Genomic DNA, 19805 nt, shown 5'->3' with positions numbered 1-19805 from the left:
CACCCTGAGACGCATGGTACCTAAGTAAATCCAAATTACTCTGCACTTCCAATCCCACAGATGAAGTTCCCAGTTGAAGACGTGGCTGTGCCCTGTGAACTTTGGTACACACTGGATTCTTGTGGTATGTGTTCATTTTGTTATTAATTTGCATAATTTGTTGTGAAGCAGTTTCTTGCACAAAGTGTTATTTTTAAATAAGTTTTCAGTGGCACAAACAATTGTAATTTTTAATTTAACTTTTTCTTTAGATTGTCAACATTTCTGCACAGAAAATACTGCTCATAGACCCCATGGGAATGAAGGTGTTTATGACAGGAAAATTCTGCGCAACTGGAGGTATGTATGATACTGAGGTGTTATTCTTAGATTAAAAAAAAAAAATCTTGTTTCATTACAAACACTTTTGTTCAACTAGGAATTTTCTGAGGATGAGAGGGCATGAAGACACCATGGAGTGGCAGTTACAGACTATGCAACACAACAAGCGACAGGATTCCAGCAGTTGTGGAGTTTTACTGTTAAAGGTAACCCTTATTCAAATGATTCAGTTTCTTGTTAGCTAGAATTAAGACTTTAAGTGAATTTAAGTGAAGTGAAAGTTATTTCGGTCAACAACAACAAAGATGATCATTTTACATAGAAGTACTTAATCATACAGTAACTGAAAAAGGAATAGGCTGAAGCCTTGTGGCTTATAATTATCCTATCCTTTACCTAATTAAGACTTTACATTCTAATTATGATCAATCTCACAGTTTGCAGAACACTACCTTGATTTTGGAGAGGTCGGTGAGGTGTCAACCACTACAGAGCCAGTTGTGCTGGAGCGAATGCAGATAGCTTGCACCCTACTTGAAAATCGAGGTAAGTCCAGTAAAGTCCTTATCACGTTAGTGCGTACTTCCAATTTAAATAGTGCTTTTCAAACAGCACAGTACAAATAGTGCTCTTCAAACACTTTCAGATAAGACCCTTCTCAAAGTCTAATTTAGACTAATTTTCCAGGAAGTATATTTGGAAAAAATGTACTATTATTTTTTAATTATTCAATAAATAATGTTTGATTAAAACCTAACTATGATTGTGTTTCAGGGAACGCTGAGGACTACTGCATTGTTTGCTCCATGTTAGATGCTAACGCTGACCGCAGCATGATTGAAATGGTAAAACAAAACAAAACAAAAGAAACACATAAGTCTTAGTATCATTACTTGCCAATCATAATTAAAATGTTGAGTAATAGTATTCACCAAACAGAATATGAGCCATTTATTTTTCCTTTCCAGGTGCAGTGTGAATCTTGCCAAAGATGGGCACATTTTGCATGTGCAAAATATAAAGAGAGCAACCAAGAATATAAATGCCAAAAATGTAGCCAGAGTCAGACAGAGACTGTGCAGAGACTGTAGAAGGACAGAGCAGCAGCAGAGCAGTCCAGATACACTGATGATCCTCTGTCAGATCCAGAGGGACACACAGGGATGATGCTGGACTCTACATTGTGTCTGACAGTGGAGCTGTTCTCAGAGCAGTTCACTCTGCAGCACTGACAGTCATCTGCACTTCTTCTCATTCCTCTGTCAGTCACTGCTGGATGAAGCTCTCCTCTCCACCTCCCAGTAACATGGCCCAGTCAGAGCGTCTCTACACACAAGCTGCTGCTGCTTCAACCTCTCTGGATCATCAGGACACAGCTCCTCCTCTCTCAGCACACACACCGTCCTGTTTACCATCATATCCTCCACCTGCAGAGAGAAGAAGGAAGAGCAGAGGAGATAAACGAGTGTTTCCAGAGACTCTTCATCAGCTGTCAGTCAGTGATGCAGCACATCCAGTATAAAGAGCAGCAGGGACTTCAGTGCTGGGACTGTACTAGGACTCATTGTTGCTTCACTTTTTCTAATCTTTGGATTTTTATTGAAGTTGATGAAAATGTTTTTCCCTCCTAGTTTGAGTTTGGACTTTCATTCATTAGAAGAACCTTGGTGTGTCCACTCTGAGCTCTGTAGGAACCCCAACAACAAGCCCAACAATCCAGATGGACGGTTCCAGCTGTTAACTGGAGGAATTCCATCCAAACATCTGCTCTCACTAAATTCTTCCTCACCTACAGACTGTGTTCTTCACTGCTTTAAACTTGGAAACGAATGCAGTCATTGGTCTGCGTGCTGCTTTGTTCAGAGAGCTGATTGGCTGTTGACAGTGTTTGATCAGAGCGTGTCAGCCGTTACTATGGTGACCATAAAGGTCAGAAACAGGAAGTGTTTGTGTCCAATCCTGAAGCCTGTCACCATTCTCCTCTCACAGCTTCACTGAGAAGCTGCAGCTTTACAGGAATCACTGGATCTTTGTTTCATACTGACTGTGTTTAGTACAATACTGCTGACAGCACCACCCACTCACTCCATCACTCTACTTACACCAGAGTCTCCAGTCTGTAGTCTGGACTCTGCTGAAGATCAGACAGCTGCTTCACATCTGGATCCTTCAGGTTGTTTCCCCACAGGTCCAGCTCTCTCAGATGGGAGGGGTTGGACTTCAGCGCTGCTGCCAGATAATCACAGCTGATCTCTGACAAACCACAGAAACTCAATCTGTATAAAGAATGAAAGATGTAAGTTTATTAGACAAAGTGTGAGCTTGAAATCATTCAGTGTTTCATCATCTGTTCAGAGCTGAAGAAGGTTCAGAATGTAGAAGTTTAGAAAATGGAAACTCCAAACAGCTGAAGCCAACAGGAAGCAGCTTCAAACAGGAAACTGTGCAGAGTTTCAGACTATATGTCCTGATGCAGCCAGTTGGATTTTGGAGATTTGAATCTCTGTTCTGTGACTAAGTCCTTGAATCATTTCTTCCAGTTGGTCCAACAAGACAGACTAAGTATTGGACATGTGTTGTGGCTCCATTAGGGGAGCTTCTAAATGTGATGTGATGGCCCCTCTGGGTCTGTCAGGTCACAGGACTGAAGAGAGCTCAAACTGGGCACACAGTTGTTCCAGTCTGGACCAAAGACTATATACTGGGACTGAGGGACTGCTTTGACTGCACCCACTGGGACGTTTTAAAGGCTCATGTTCTCACTTAGATCATCGATTTCTACTTACATTTCTTTCTGGGGAAAATGGGGATTACTTTGGAAACAGGAAGTATTTTCCCCAATAAGCAGCCCTGGATTAGTAAATCACTCCAACATGTTCTCAGGCAGAAGAAGCTGTCTTGTTATGAGGAAGAGAAGAAAAAGATTGAGGCACAGAAACTTGTTGAAAGAGAGATAAAGCAGCTAAAATCAGGTGTAAAAGTAAAGCAGAGGATGAGCTGAATAAAGGACACTCAAGGCTGGCTTGGAAAGGAATGAAGTCCATGGTGGGGATGCAGAACAAGGAGCAAAGATGAATGTGATGCTGAATCAGCAGAAGACTTGGACTCATTTGATTCCAGCTTTGATATCATTGATTTCAATGAAGAGCTTTGTGATTGTAGCAAAGGGCTGGTAGCTCTGAGAGTCCCACTGATGAGGTGTTTGTGTGGAAATCTCTTAGTGGGACCAAAGAGAGAAAAAGCCCTGGTCCTGATGCTGTGGGAGGGAAATGATTGAAGTGTGCTGTGAGGAACTGACTGGGAGATTTTCACACATTTTCCAGTCCTCCTTGGAACAACAGGAAGTTCCCAGCATATGGAAACAAAGGTTAAGTGTCCTATGGCACTCAGTGATGATGGTGCTGTGGCCCCACCACCTCCACCTCTTTGTAAAGGAACTAACTGTAATCTGAAGCTTCAAATGGAACTAAGACTTCCTCCACTAGGTGGCAGTGTCTGATGAGAAAGTGTTAGTGGAGCTGGCCTGGAGTCAGAAACAGGAAGATGCAGGATTTGGGCTGAAATGGGGAAAAGTGGTTCGCACTAGTGCCTTAAAGCAAGAAGGTTGTAGGTTGAAGCTTGTTGGCCTTTCTGTGGAGGTTGGATGTTCTCCCACAGTCCAATGAAATGCTGCTTAGGTTCATTGGTGCTTCTAAATTGGCTGTAGGTGTGGATGTGAGAGAGTGCTTCTCTGTCTCTCTCTGTTGGCCCTGTGATGGACTGCTCACCTGTGCAGGTGGACCACGCCTCTTGCCCTATGACAGCTAGGGCACAGGCTGCAGCCCTGTGAGCCTAAGCTGAATAAACAGTTAGCAAAAATGATCCATAGATGGCCTGAAATCCCCCAGTTAGCAGTTTGGTAGATAGCTATGACATGCTAATCCCATCCAGCAGCTGTATTCTACCTGTAAGCTGATCCCTGCTGAGCCAAAGCACTTTTTCATATACAAATTACAACCTTTAATAGAAACCTATTGGTCAGCATCTTATTAGCCTGCTGTTAGCTTCATTCCACAGAAAACTGAGAGAAACTAACAGAGTTGATAAAGAATAAAGAGAAATGTGCTGATTTAAAGCCTTTGAAGTGCTTCAGATGATCTCTGTCCACTTCTGTCCACTCATTCATTCATGTAAGCTTTCTAATGCAGCTTTGATCTTCACAGTCTGCTTCATGAAACTCATTCTAACCCTGAATGTCAGAGTGTTCCTCCTTCTCTTTCCCATCATTCATGCTGGCAGTGGAGGAGATTTGGATGTTGGACTGTGTTTTGGATGATGTGTGTATGTTTGTGTTGGACTGCTGTCTGTAAAGCAAACGCACATTTTGCTTTGGATTTCAGTGTCAGACAGACTTTAAGGTGGAATGAAGAGTTGGAGAGTTTCACAGTGAATTATCCAGTGGAGGATTTTTCTTCTTCTTTGAAGGTTTGAAATGTGAACATTGTTCTGCTGCAGTCAATGGACTAAACCAGAGAAGAAGAAAACAGACTTTACCATGAAGATCCTCAGTGTGGATCAGTATAATATCAGCCTGATGTCTGCAGTTTAGTGTCAGCACAACTTTCACATCATATTCATCTCAGCACAACTAAAACATGCTGACTGACCTCAGAGTTTCAAGTCCACATCCTGGACTCTCCAGGAAACCACACAGATGCTTCACTCCTGAATCCTGCAGGTTGTAGTTCCAGCTCAGGTCCAGCTCTCTCAGATGGGAGGGGTTGGACTTCAGTGCTGCTGCCAGATAATCACAGCTGATCTCTGACAAACCACAGACCCACAATCTGTATAAAGAATGAAAGATGTAAGTTTATTAGACAAAGTGTGAGCTTGAAATCATTCAGTGTTTCATCATCTGTTCAGAGCTGAAGAAGGTTCAGAATGTAGAAGTTTAGAAAATGGAAACTCCAAACAGCTGACAGAGTTCATACGCCTTTGTCAGGGTCAAATTCAAGCAAGACCATGTGAAAATTAAAACACATCATCCTAGGTGAACTTAAACACCTTTGTTCCCCTTTTGTTAAGACATAGAAAAGTACACCACACAAAAATACTGCAAAAGGAAACGGTCGCCTTATATACATAGTGTATAAACTCAAAATGCACATTTCACTTCAAATTAAGATTAAGGCTTTGAACAGATCACATAGTTCAGTTCAACATATAAGACTTTAAGAATGCACAAGCATCTACTTAAAATCTATTTAATTTATCATCCATGATATTATTTTGTACAATTCCAATGTATTTTGTTCATCTCCCTTAAATAAACAGGCAGTCTTAAAGTATGAAATATTCATATACAAACACATATAAATGTGTGTACTGTCTCAGTGGCTGATAGTACCCCACAGGCCTCAGTGTGAGCTTGAAGACATTTATAATGTTTAAGTAGTTTAATGTGCAGGTGCTGACGATAAACACATTTTGAATGAAAGCCGGGGAACTTTGGTAGCACAGAAACAAGTGGCTATTCTTTGTGACTATATGGATCACTCACAATACCATTATTTCACACAAAGGCACCAAATTAATACTCAAAAAAGCTGCAGCAATACACACAAATATAAACAGTACTTGGTGACAACTTTGCTTTTAGCCTTTAACCCTTCTTGACTACTTTTGATGTGGCCTCTATATTTTACCTTTAAAAACAGTTCATCTTGCCAATCTGTTATTTTCTCATTTTGACCAACTGTATCAGCACAATTTATCTAAATTCAGACAAAATTTAAAATACAAGTAGAAAGTGATATTTTGACTGTAAAAACCACACACATGTTTAACGAATCATCTTCATAACTTGAAATGCAAATAGAGATTGTACATTTTTAAAAATACGCACACGTTTTGCAAACAACAAAGTTATATGGTACTATTTACCAAAAAATGCAGCCAAGGCTCAGACGTTTTTCATATAATCATTTCAAACTATTTACAGAACAATCAGGTGTCAAACAATAGTTTGTGTCACTCTAACACATATGAGAACAGCACAGGGATAAACCTGCAGGTCTGACAGCAGGTGTGTCACTCAGCGTTTACACTGCAATCTGCCTTTGTTGGCTTTAAGGCAGCAACTGTGACGATCACTAGTAGAACTGACACACAAAACAAAACAACAGCTACACACTAAATACACAAGACAACAAACTAATTTGAGACCAAACACGGTAAACGTCACAAATCTCTCACGTATCAAAACTCTCTCTCTCTTTCGCTCACTCGCTCTCTCTTGCCGGTCACTCCTAAAACTTCCCCCTTTTGCTAAACAACCAAATGTCATGTTTCCATATCATTTTTGATTGGTCGACATGGTACATTTTCCCACCTATAGAGCTTTGGAGCGTGATGTCACGGGAGATGGGCCATGCCCCCTTCCGCCATGACAGTAGGCCAGCCAAAGGATACCATTTCAGCTATGGATCGTACGTGTTGTGTTGTCGGTTGCAACGTTAGATCACACGATCGTGAAGGCAAGAAGCTGGATAACGGGCTCTCTTTTCATCGTTTTCCATCCTGGAGGCAACGTGAGGGATCCCATGTATCCGATATTACTAAACAAAGACGTCAGGCTTGGATTGCAGCGGTGAGACGAGCGGATATCGAGTTCTCTGCAATCCCCAGCTTTTTGTTGGTTTGCTCACGGCATTTTCTTTCCGGTGAGTTCTAAATTAATTCATATCACTCTTGAAAGGCTTTTAGTGTTATTTTCAATGTGCTGAGGTCATAGATAATGAGATAAAACATGCTAATGTGTGATGCTGCAGAACCACGTCATGTCGACTGAGTAGCTTATGATTTGGCATTATTGCAGGCAAACCAGCATATGAAATGGATGTAACAAATCCAGACTGGGAACCAACACTGCACATGGGGCATGACGACATACCTGTATCAGACTCGGACCGGCACTCAAGGCGTACGCAACGGAAGCGAAAAAGAGCACCCATCGGAGGTAAACAACCCCCCCCCCTCTAAAAACATACTAAATTGCTATCACTGTACACTAATCCGCACATAACTTCCAGATGAATCACACACCTGTCATTGGAATATTGGTGTACATTTACCTTATGTCTAATTTTATCTTACAGGCTTTCGTTATGCAGCTGCAGAGTCTGAAGGTGTGCCCCGTGCAGAAGTGATTGATGAAGATCTGACAGAAGACCAACAGCAAAATCACAATGTCATGGAGGCAGTGGACAGCAGTTGTGTTGGACAAGTGGAGGTTGAGGTACCAGCTGCAAATGTGGATATACTGAAGAAATGTAAACCTTTTAAAATGATGACAGATTACAAACTCTCAGCTGTGTCTGTAATCAAACCTCTGTAACTTTGCTTCACTTCAGCAGCATCAGCTCATGTTCACATGTTGATTCATGGTTTGTTTCAGTTTTTGATGGACTGCAGAATATTTTGAAGGTTATCTGCTATAAAAAGCCAGAACAGGAAAATCTGCTTCATGTGTTTCTGTTTGATCCTCAGTGACTTTGACACAAAGGCCTCTGCTGTGATGATCACACCTCTGATCAAGTCTCACAGTGTCAGCTTTGTTTTTATACATATGGATATGTGCTGATAAATGATCAGAATTATAATATTTCCCACTGTCTGCTGTGTGCCGTGACCTTTGACCTGCTAAACACAGTCAGCTGTGGATTATTCATTGTTGTGTCTGATACTTAGAACTGTGAGGAAGAACACTACACAGTTAATCAGGGTCCCCTCTCTCTGAATCAGGAAAGGTGGGCAGGCCGCGTGTGGGCCGCGGGCCATACGTTGAGTCTCACTGTTTGAAATGTGAACATTGTTCTGCTGCAGTCAATGGACTAAACCAGAGAAGAAGAAAACAGACTTTACCATGAAGATCCTCAGTGTGGATCAGTATAATATCAGCCTGATGTCTGCAGTTTAGTGTCAGCACAACTTTCACATCATATTCATCTCAGCACAACTAAAACATGCTGACTGACCTCAGAGTTTCAAGTCCACATCCTGGACTCTCCAGGAAACCACACAGATGCTTCACTCCTGAATCCTGCAGCTTGTTGTTCCTGCTCAGGTCCAGCTGTCTCAGATGGGAGGGGTTGGACTTCAGTGCTGCTGCCAGATAATCACAGCTGATCTCTGACAAACCACAGTTGATCAATCTGTATAAAGAATGAAAGATGTAAGTTTATTAGACAAAGTGTGAGCTTGAAATCATTCAGTGTTTCATCATCTGTTCAGAGCTGAAGAAGGTTCAGAATGTAGAAGTTTAGAAAATGGAAACTCCAAACAGCTGACAGAGTTCATACGCCTTTGTCAGGGTCAAATTCAAGCAAGACCATGTGAAAATTAAAACACATCATCCTAGGTGAACTTAAACACCTTTGTTCCCCTTTTGTTAAGACATAGAAAAGTACACCACACAAAAATACTGCAAAAGGAAACGGTCGCCTTATATACATAGTGTATAAACTCAAAATGCACATTTCACTTCAAATTAAGATTAAGGCTTTGAACAGATCACATAGTTCAGTTCAACATATAAGACTTTAAGAATGCACAAGCATCTACTTAAAATCTATTTAATTTATCATCCATGATATTATTTTGTACAATTCCAATGTATTTTGTTCATCTCCCTTAAATAAACAGGCAGTCTTAAAGTATGAAATATTCATATACAAACACATATAAATGTGTGTACTGTCTCAGTGGCTGATAGTACCCCACAGGCCTCAGTGTGAGCTTGAAGACATTTATAATGTTTAAGTAGTTTAATGTGCAGGTGCTGACGATAAACACATTTTGAATGAAAGCCGGGGAACTTTGGTAGCACAGAAACAAGTGGCTATTCTTTGTGACTATATGGATCACTCACAATACCATTATTTCACACAAAGGCACCAAATTAATACTCAAAAAAGCTGCAGCAATACACACAAATATAAACAGTACTTGGTGACAACTTTGCTTTTAGCCTTTAACCCTTCTTGACTACTTTTGATGTGGCCTCTATATTTTACCTTTAAAAACAGTTTATCTTGCCAATCTGTTATTTTCTCATTTTGACCAACTGTATCAGCACAATTTATCTAAATTCAGACAAAATTTAAAATACAAGTAGAAAGTGATATTTTGACTGTAAAAACCACACACATGTTTAACGAATCATCTTCATAACTTGAAATGCAAATAGAGATTGTACATTTTTAAAAATACGCACACGTTTTGCAAACAACAAAGTTATATGGTACTATTTAGCAAAAAATGCAGCCAAGGCTCAGACGTTTTTCATATAATCATTTCAAACTATTTACAGAACAATCAGGTGTCAAACAATAGTTTGTGTCACTCTAACACATATGAGAACAGCACAGGGATAAACCTGCAGGTCTGACAGCAGGTGTGTCACTCAGCGTTTACACTGCAATCTGCCTTTGTTGGCTTTAAGGCAGCAACTGTGACGATCACTAGTAGAACTGACACACAAAACAAAACAACAGCTACACACTAAATACACAAGACAACAAACTAACTTGAGACCAAACACGGTAAACGTCACAAATCTCTCACGTATCAAAACTCTCTCTCTCTTTCGCTCACTCGCTCTCTCTTGCCGGTCACTCCTAAAACTTCCCCCTTTTGCTAAACAACCAAATGTCATGTTTCCATATCATTTTTGATTGGTCGACATGGTACATTTTCCCACCTATAGGGCTTTGGAGCGTGATGTCACGGGAGATGGGCCATGCCCCCTTCCGCCATGACAGTAGGCCAGCCAAAGGATACCATTTCAGCTATGGATCGTACGTGTTGTGTTGTCGGTTGCAACGTTAGATCACACGATCGTGAAGGCAAGAAGCTGGATAACGGGCTCTCTTTTCATCGTTTTCCATCCTGGAGGCAACGTGAGGGATCCCATGTATCCGATATTACTAAACAAAGACGTCAGGCTTGGATTGCAGCGGTGAGACGAGCGGATATCGAGTTCTCTGCAATCCCCAGCTTTTTGTTGGTTTGCTCACGGCATTTTCTTTCCGGTGAGTTCTAAATTAATTCATATCACTCTTGAAAGGCTTTTAGTGTTATTTTCAATGTGCTGAGGTCATAGATAATGAGATAAAACATGCTAATGTGTGATGCTGCAGAACCACATCATGTCGACTGAGTAGCTTATGATTTGGCATTATTGCAGGCAAACCAGCATATGAAATGGATGTAACAAATCCAGACTGGGCACCAACACTGCACATGGGGCATGACGACATACCTGTATCAGACTCGGACCGGCACTCAAGGCGTACGCAACGGAAGCGAAAAAGAGCACCCATCGGAGGTAAACAACCCCCCCCCCCTCTAAAAACATACTAAATTGCTATCACTGTACACTAATCCGCACATAACTTCCAGATGAATCACACACCTGTCATTGGAATATTGGTGTACATTTACCTTATGTCTAATTTTATCTTACAGGCTTTCGTTATGCAGCTGCAGAGTCTGAAGGTGTGCCCCGTGCAGAAGTGATTGATGAAGATCTGACAGAAGACCAACAGCAAAATCACAATGTCATGGAGGCAGTGGACAGCAGTTGTGTTGGACAAGTGGAGGTTGAGGTAGCAGCTGCAAATGTGGATATACTGAAGAAATGTAAACCTTTTAAAATGATGACAGATTACAAACTCTCAGCTGTGTCTGTAATCAAACCTCTGTAACTTTGCTTCACTTCAGCAGCATCAGCTCATGTTCACATGTTGATTCATGGTTTGCTTCAGTTTTTGATGGACTGCAGAATATTTTGAAGGTTATCTGCTATAAAAAGCCAGAACAGGAAAATCTGCTTCATGTGTTTCTGTTTGATCCTCAGTGACTTTGACACAAAGGCCTCTGCTGTGATGATCACACCTCTGATCAAGTCTCACAGTGTCAGCTTTGTTTTTATACATATGGATATGTGCTGATAAATGATCAGAGTTATAATATTTCCCACTGCCTGCTGTGTGCCGTGACCTTTGACCTGCTAAAGACAGTCAGCTGTGGATTATTCATTGTTGTGTCTGATACTTAGAACTGTGAGGAAGAACACTACACAGTTAATCAGGGTCCCCTCTCTCTGAATCAGGGAAGGTGGGCAGGCCGCGTGTGGGCCGCGGGCCATACGTTGAGTCTCACTGTTTGAAATGTGAACATTGTTCTGCTGCAGTCAATGGACTAAACCAGAGAAGAAGAAAACAGACTTTACCATGAAGATCCTCAGTGTGGATCAGTATAATATCAGCCTGATGTCTGCAGTTTAGTGTCAGCACAACTTTCACATCATATTCATCTCAGCACAACTAAAACATGCTGACTGACCTCAGAGTTTCAAGTCCACATCCTGGACTCTCCAGGAAACCACACAGATGCTTCACTCCTGAATCCTGCAGCTTGTTGTTGTCACTCAGCTCCAGCTGTCTCAGATGGGAGGGGTTGGACTTCAGTGCTGCTGCCAGATAATCACAGCTGATCTCTGACAAACCACAGTTGATCAATCTGTATAAAGAATGAAAGATGTACGTTTATTAGACAAAGTGTGAGCTTGAAATCATTCAGTGTTTCATCATCTGTTCAGAGCTGAAGAAGGTTCAGAATGTAGAAGTTTAGAAAATGGAAACTCCAAACAGCTGAAGCCAACAGGAAGCAGCTTCAAACAAACACAACAAGAGAAAAAACTCTGAATGTTTCACATTAAAGTCGTACATTTATCATAAAAACAGGACAAAGACTTGAAAAAGTCGTGTTTTTCCTTCCAGGAACCACAAGGCTTCACTTTTAAAGGTGAAGTGTGAAAGAAATGGACATATTTGAAGTCCAACACCTTTTTCCAGTCACATTATTAAAGCAGACAAACTACAAGCTCATTTTCATTCCAACAAGTCATCTTCTGACCTGGACTAACAACACTGGTCTCTATGTGCAGCTGGCTGTGAGACCAGTGCTCAGGGAGCGTCTACAAAGTGCAACACTGAAAGAACATCACACACTAGCTTTGTCCCAAAACGTCGGCTGCATCCTTCGGAGGACCCGGTATTCGCGGTCTACGTGGGCCGGGTCCTTCAAAGACCGAAAAGGCTGGAAGTGCGAGGCTGTGAAATGGGACGGTCGAGCCTTCAGATTTGCGTCACCGCTGTGTCGGTGGAGTTTAATAAACTCGGCCGTCTGCTCCTTGCTATCTAAAATATAACAGGACACTGGCGTAAACTCTCGACCGTCTCACACTTCTGTTTAATCAGTTTCCTGTTTAACGTTTATTCAGCTGTGTGAAAATCCCGGAGGAACTTTGATCTCAGCCAAACCGATTTACTCCGGAACAAATAAAACACAGAAAAAAGGCAAACAATTACATTTTTAAGTTATCCGAGTGACTTATATATCATGTTTAACCTGAGTAGCGAAAGAGCGGGGGTCTGAAAACGATGAAGCCGGGCGTCCGCTGCTCTCGCCGGCTGGAGTGACCATTGAACCCCCCGGCTTGCTAGCGAGCGGGTGGGTAACAGACGTCTCCGAAAACGTCGGCACACTTTTGCAAATATGCGATGTCTTGATAAACCAAGCAGATATTTGAAGTTTACACAGCTACTTTCTCACCTGAAAATATGTTAAAAGTTTATTTTGTGACCCAGAAAGATTAATAAGAGTAATTTGAAAACTTAGTAGCTGCCGCCATTGTTGGCAGCTGAAATTTGGCTGGGCCGCGCTATGAATTCTGGGATATGGTGGGCCACGAAGGACACACCCGACGAATCCTTCAAATTCGGGGAAATGAAGGACGCATTTGTCGGGCACATTTGAAGGAGTCGACAAATACGGACAGCCTTCATCGCCTGGCTGTGACGTAATCGGCCTTCAAATGCAGCCTCTGGAGGATGCAGCCGACGTTTTGGGACACAGCTACTAATTTGCTTCCATCATCCAACCTGAAGAGGAAACAGAGACGCCTCCCCTTCAAAGTAAAAGCTGCTCCTTTTGGACACAGTATCAAAGAAAGTCTACAGTATAACATAGAAAAGACAGAACAAAGTTTTGGTTGTTTTTAAATTGTGCAGAAATGAAACTACACTAAGCTCAATTATGTGACAGACATTTCATCCCATGTCAGTTTGGCCTCATCCTGGGCCGGATTATCCAGCACACACTCTGACCACAGGTCCATGTTGAGCAGGATGAGCTGCTGGCTAATCTGGAGGCTGTAGCAGCAGCTCACAGTCACAGTGGATTTCCACTCATGAAAAAGCTCTGGCTGCTTCATTTCTCATCTCATATCAGAGACTTTAATGCTTCACTGAAGCTGTACTGTGATGCTTCCATATTCCAGTGAGGCCTCCATAATGATTTCAGCTGTTCTGTACACACACTGTGTGCCCTGTATGGCTCAAAGTCTCTGCAGCCTGTTTTTATCTGCTATCATCAGATCTTCATCATCCTCATTCACATCCCTCACACACTCTACAGCCTCATCAGCACTGACTTCATCTTCACTGACTGATGGAGCACAACATGAACCTGTGGAGGCTGAAACACTGTCCTGTCAAACATCTCCCCGTCACCACTCCACTTCTGTCAGCCTTTAAATGAACCCTGCTCAAGTCTGTCACTTCTGTTTGGAGCCAAAAGGAAAAACTGTTGTTCAGTCGTTTGGAAAGACAACATTTCTGAAAGCACTCAAACTTCTTCACATTTGTCTTCAGACACATCCTGAACATTTAGGAACTGAAGAAAGTTTCAAACATCAATCAAAGACCTGAAATATAGAAAAACAACTACAACAGCCGCAGTCAGTGAACTCACCTCAGAGTCTCCAGTCGACAGTTTGGACTCTCCAGTCCAGCACACAGAAGCTTCACACCTGAATCCTGCAGCTTGTAGTTGTTACTCATGTCCAGCTCTGTCAGATGGGAGGGGTTGGACTTCAGAGCTGAGGCCACAACTTCACAGTGAGACTCTGAGAGTCGACACTGAGTCAGTCTGTGATGATAGAAAATATAAAATGTGTTATTATAAAAGCAGAAAATCTGCATTATAAACACAGACTGAATGTATATGAAGACAAAACAGAGTGAGGTCATAATCTGATGAATCTGCTCTTCACATCTGTGCTTCAGCTCCTCTTACTGTGTTTGACATGACACAACGATTGAGTCTCTCTCAGACCTGCAGACTTTTAATGAGAATCTTTGTTTGGCTTTAATCTGCAGATGAAGGAGGAAGATGGTGTCACATTTAGGCTTCCATAATGTCCACAGTCTGTCACTGAGATCTGATCCAGAGTCAGAGTGAAGACACACATTTGGACTGTTTCCTGTTTTGACTCCAGAACATTTTGAATGAGTTCAGCTCAGTGAAGAGTTCCAGCTGGAAAGATGATCTCTGTTTGCTACCTGCTGTCAGGTACGACTGTTCACGTCCACACGCAGGAAAAACCTGCTGACTGTTACCAAACGGAGCAGAAATCTCATCACTGGACAATAATGATGAATGAACTGAGAGCTGCTGATATCAGATCTGATCTCAGGGGAACTAAACACAGAAATGATTGGCTCATTTGAGCTTTCTGAGCCATTATCTGCTGCTGTGTCGCTAGTTGGCAGAAAATGATTTGTATTCCTGTTCAGGGCTTCAGTGTTTATGAGTCCAGATCCAGGTGACAGCAAGTCAAAATGATGTTACCTGTCTGTGTCCAGCAGCAGCCTGTATTCACTTTGAATATTGTTATAACCTGACATGGATCAGTTTGTCTTTGATTGGTTTGTAAATGTCACTGTTTCCATTGGACCTGAGTGACGTACAAAGACAGAGAGGGAGAGAAAGGAGAGAGAGGATGGAGACAGCAAAGAGAGAGCAAACACAAACAGGTGAGAGTGGACAGGTGACCAAGGTCAGCAACCAATCAGAGAGCTTCTGTTTGACCCACAGTCACTGATGATGACTGCACATAACCAAGCAGTGTGTTACTCTGATATCAAATATGGATCCTGCTCTTATAATAATGATCATCAGATGATATTATTGTGTTATTTTGTAGCTGAATACGATGTTTGTGTGATTATCAGTGAAAGAAGCAGTGAGGAGGATGGAGAGAGAGAGAGGACAGAGGGTGAAGTTAGAAACACTAAAAGGATTTTTCATGGATTTCATGGATGATTTGAGTGATTTCCAGCAGGACACTTAAACATGTCAGTGGACGTCCTAAAGAACATATTCACTGATATGAAACGTGTCATTGAACAGGATCAATATCAGTGGAAACATGGTGGAAACAGCTGTGACTGCATGGATGTGACACACTTCAAATCTGTTCTCCACTCTTGGATTTGGGATCCATGGAGCTGCTGCTGAGTCTGTACAATAAAGGAATGGTGTGGAAGGTTGCAGCGTACGGACACAAACACTTTGTGGTTACAATCTGATTTTATTTTCAACATTAAACTACTAACCTACACTGATCAATGATGTTAATGATCACATCTGGACTCACCCAGCCTTTCTGCAGTTCCTCACAGCTGGAATCAGTCTCTGTCGTCCCCGCTTTGATGTTTTGTACTTCAGCAGGTCCAACTCATCCAGAACCTCCTCTGACATCTGCAGCATGAAGGCCAGAGCTGAGCACTGGATCTCAGAGAGTTCCTTCTCTGACTTCAGGAACTCTTGGATCTCCTGAAATAATGAGAGGTCGTTCATCTCCATCAGACAGTGGAAGATGTTGATTCTTCTGTCAGGAGAGATTTCATCACTGTTCATCTTCTTCAGGTTGTTGATGACTCTCTGGATGGTTCCTGGACTGATCTCTGTCTGACCCAGCAGACCTACTAAGAGTCTCTGGTTGGACTCCAGACAGAGGCCATGAAGGAAGCGAACAAACAGGTCCAGGTGGCCGTTTTTACTCTGGAGGGATTTCTCCATGACTCTCCTCAGAAATACATCAAGTGATTGGAGATCTTTGTTATCAAAAAGATTGAAAATCATCTTGGTGAAAGATTCTGATTTTAGAAACATCTTCAGCACCTTTGTCTTCCTGTTGGTGTGACAGTGGAACATGTAGACAGCAGCCAGAAACTCCTGAATGCTCAGATGAACAAAGCAGTAGACTGGTTTCTGGAAGATCACACACTCTCTTTTGAAGATCTCTGTACAAACTCCTGAGTACACCGAGGCCTCTGTCACATCCAGACCACACTGCTCCAGGTCTTCTTGGTAGAACATGATGTTTCCTTTCTCCAGATGTTCAAACGCCAGCCTCCCCAGCTTCAGAAGAACTTCCCTGTCAGCCTCCGTCAGCTCCTGTGGACTCGTCTCACGTCCCTCATGGTACTTGTTCTTCTTCCTCTTTGTCTGAACCAGCAGGAAGTGTGAGTACATGTCAGTCAGGGTCTTGGGCAGCTTTCCTCTCTGCTCTGTAGTCAACATGTGCTCCAGAACTGTAGCAGTGATCCAGCAGAAGACTGGGATACTACACATGATGTGGAGGCTCCTGGATGTCTTCATGTGGGAGATGATTCTGCTGGACAGCTCTTCATCACTTAATCTCCTCCTGAAGTACTCCTCCTTCTGGGCGTCAGTGAAGCCTCGTACTTCTGTTAGCCTGTCAACACATGTAGGAGGGATCTGATTGGCCGCTGCGGGTCGGGAAGTTATCCAGACGAGAGCCGAGGGAAGCAGATTCCCCTGGATGAGGTTTGTCAGCAGCTGGCTGACTGATGACTTCTGTGTGACATCAGACAGCAGCTTCCTGTTGGTGAAATCCAATGAAAGTCTGCTTTCATCCAGGCCGTCAAAGATGAACAAAAGCTGAGAGACAGCCAGCTTCTCTGCTGTGACCTTCTGTAATGTTGGATGGAAAACATGGAGCAGCTCCAGAAGACTGTACTGCTCATCTCTGATCAGGTTCAGCTCCCTGAATGAAAGCAGAACCACCACACTGACATGTTGGTTCTCCAAGCCCTCTGCCCAGTCCAGAGTGAACTTCTGCACTGAGAAGGTTTTTCCAACACCAGCCACGCCGTTGGTCAGAACCACTCTGATGGGTCTCTGTTGGTCAGGTAAGGCTTTAAAGATGTCCTGGCACCTGATTGGAGCGTCATGGAGGGCGTCCATCTTGGAAGCTGTCTCCAGCTGCCTCACCTCATGTTGGGTATGAACCTCTTCACTCTGTCCCTCTGTGATGTAGAGCTCAGTGTAGATGGTGTTGAGGAGGGTTCTACTTCCTGTTTCATCACTTCCTTCAGTCACACATTCACATCTCCTCCTCAGACTGATCTTATGTTCATCTAAAACCTCCTGCAGACCAACATCTGCTGAAAGAAAGAAAAACAACGAGACTAAAGAGAAAGAAAACTCTTCAATGTCTGAACAACACAAGAAGTCCAGTTTTCAGAAATGAGTCCATCAGCAGACAGATGTTCAGTCTTACTTTGTACACAGCTGCTCTGACTGGCTGTCTGCAGTCCAGCTCTGCTTCTGGATCTTTCTCCACACTGTGCAGAAGCTCTGATGGTGACACAGAAAAGTCACAGTGGAGATACTTCTGTCCACCTTTGATTAGACTCATTATAAAAAGGAAAACAAAGTTTGAACACAGTCATGTTTCCAGTTCACTGACTTACATTTATTCCATGGACACTCACTCTAACCTGAAGCACAGCTACAACCCAACATTGTTGAGGCCTCATCTCCTCCTTTCCTGACTGTAGAGGTTAAATATGCAACAACCAACAAATAAAAGAATTTGGTTCATTTCAAAGAAATTCACACGGTGACCAAGTAAAGTAACCGTAGTAAAGGAGACAACATCCCGTTGATGGTGGGATTATTTGAAAGATTTGCTTTAGTCACGTCACCAAATGCAGTTGAACCACCCGTGGATCCATGTTTGACCATTCTACCACTCTGAGCTCTGCTTTTGAATCATTTTATTATTATCATCATTCATTTATTCATTCTTTGGAGGGGGGCTATTTCCTAATGCCGCCCTAATAAGCTGATGTTCAAGGGGAAATATAACAGAAACTCTTTCAGTGTTATTCATTAATAAATTAACAGATAAACTGTGAAGAAGAAACAAACTGAGATTTAAAGGAGAGAGTGAGAAACTTGATCATCATCCTCATAATACATGTTTATCAGTATCTGCTGTGACCATACTGCAGTAATAACTACAAGTCTACATTTCTGTGACTGTTGATCAATCACAGCAGGAATCTGAGCTCATCTCTGCACACAGAGCAGCTTCAGCTCTGGGATAAACTGCTCGCTTCACGTCCTTCTCAGCTCACAGACACTCATCCTCATATTTTCCTTTAACATTTGATGCTATAATTCATCTGAGTTTACACTTTATCTGCATAAATACAGAAAAACAGACCCAAACACCAGAAACCATCAGTTTCACCATGTAGAATATATTGTTGTTTCCTTTTAATTCAGAGAAAAACTCTGATTTTGATTTTCTCTGTTCTCTTTGCCACAGCCCATCCCAGCAGCAGCTGAAGCAGCTGACTGTCACAACACTGAATAACACTTTAGGAGGAACGTCTTGATGCATTCTTAATCATCCAGGAAAGTAAATCTCCAAAAGTTGATTCTGTTCATCTGGACGTAGAGTAAATGTGGTTATCCCAGCTGGACTTTTGTCAAAGCTGGGATAACCACATTTACCAGCCGCTGCTTAAGCAAAAACCTGTAGTGATCCCGTACGTGTCAGGAGTATCGGAGCAGTTGAGACAGATTTTTTCTAAACACCAGGTCTCTGTGGCTTTTAAACCCCAAAACACGCTGCGCCAAAAACTGGTCCACCCCAAGGATCAGAGTAACAGAATAACATAGTGTACGCTGCTAAGTGCAGGAGGATTGCCAGGATTTACATATCGGGGAAACCAAACAACCTTTGGCTACAACACAGCAGAGCCACCTCGTCAGGCCAGGACTCTGCAGTCTATTTACACCTGCAGGCCAGTGGACACTCTTTCAATGATGAGGATGTAAAATCCTGGACAGGGAGGAACGCTGGTTTGAGGGCGGAGTCAAGGAGGCCATTTACGTGAAAAGGGAAAGACCATCTCTGAATGGAGGAGGGGGCCTAAGGGTACATCTGTCACCATCTTACATGCTGTGATTGCAGCCATTCCCCAACTCTCTGTGAATGGGACTCATGACCATTGATCAATGGTTGTTGATCAATGGTCATGAGAATTGCATAATTAAGATTAAGGAACTGACCTCCCAGCCCATTGTTCCTTCAGTGGGCTGGTTTCAGTTATTATTCAAATGTCCTGTTTATAAGATTGGAAACCTGCAGTCAGCTGAGACTGAAGGAGTCACCTGGATGATGATGAAACGTTTCTCCCACAAAATGCTACGTCCAGATGAACAGAATCAACTTTTGGAGAAAGTTGAATCAGTATTTCAGCTTTAAGACGGTA

General features: G+C 42.5%; 2 protein-coding genes across 2 annotated transcripts; both read right to left on the bottom strand.

Annotated features, from left to right (window-relative positions):
* Nucleotides 1–216: 216 nt before the first annotated feature.
* Nucleotides 217–13211, bottom strand: LOC147336280 (ribonuclease inhibitor-like). The gene is made up of 6 exons (XM_086286164.1): nt 13177–13211; nt 11707–11883; nt 8337–8513; nt 4968–5144; nt 2424–2597; nt 217–1748 (listed from the first exon to the last, which is right to left on the bottom strand). Exons 1-6 carry the CDS (start codon nt 13209–13211, stop codon nt 1736–1738), a joined length of 753 nt encoding a protein of 250 aa, XP_086142290.1. The 3' UTR covers nt 217–1735.
* A 963-nt stretch (nt 13212–14174) lies between these two features.
* On the bottom strand, nt 14175–17864 carry LOC147336279 (protein NLRC3-like). Its single transcript, XM_086285332.1, has 3 exons — nt 17798–17864; nt 15866–17681; nt 14175–14355 (listed from the first exon to the last, which is right to left on the bottom strand). The coding sequence occupies exons 2-3, from the start codon at nt 17479–17481 to the stop codon at nt 14175–14177; spliced, it is 1797 nt and encodes a 598-aa protein (XP_086141458.1). The 5' UTR covers nt 17482–17681; nt 17798–17864.
* Nucleotides 17865–19805: the final 1941 nt, after the last annotated feature.

This window comes from Aulonocara sp. 'chitande type north' Nkhata Bay, linkage group LG3, assembly GCF_057382095.1.
Source record: "Aulonocara sp. 'chitande type north' Nkhata Bay isolate Kocher_YH1m ecotype deep benthic linkage group LG3, A_spYH_male_GT1.1, whole genome shotgun sequence".
NCBI lineage: Eukaryota > Metazoa > Chordata > Actinopteri > Cichliformes > Cichlidae > Aulonocara > Aulonocara sp. 'chitande type north' Nkhata Bay.
Note: the sequence above shows the minus strand (reverse complement) of the source record. Positions and strands in the feature narration are given on the sequence as shown.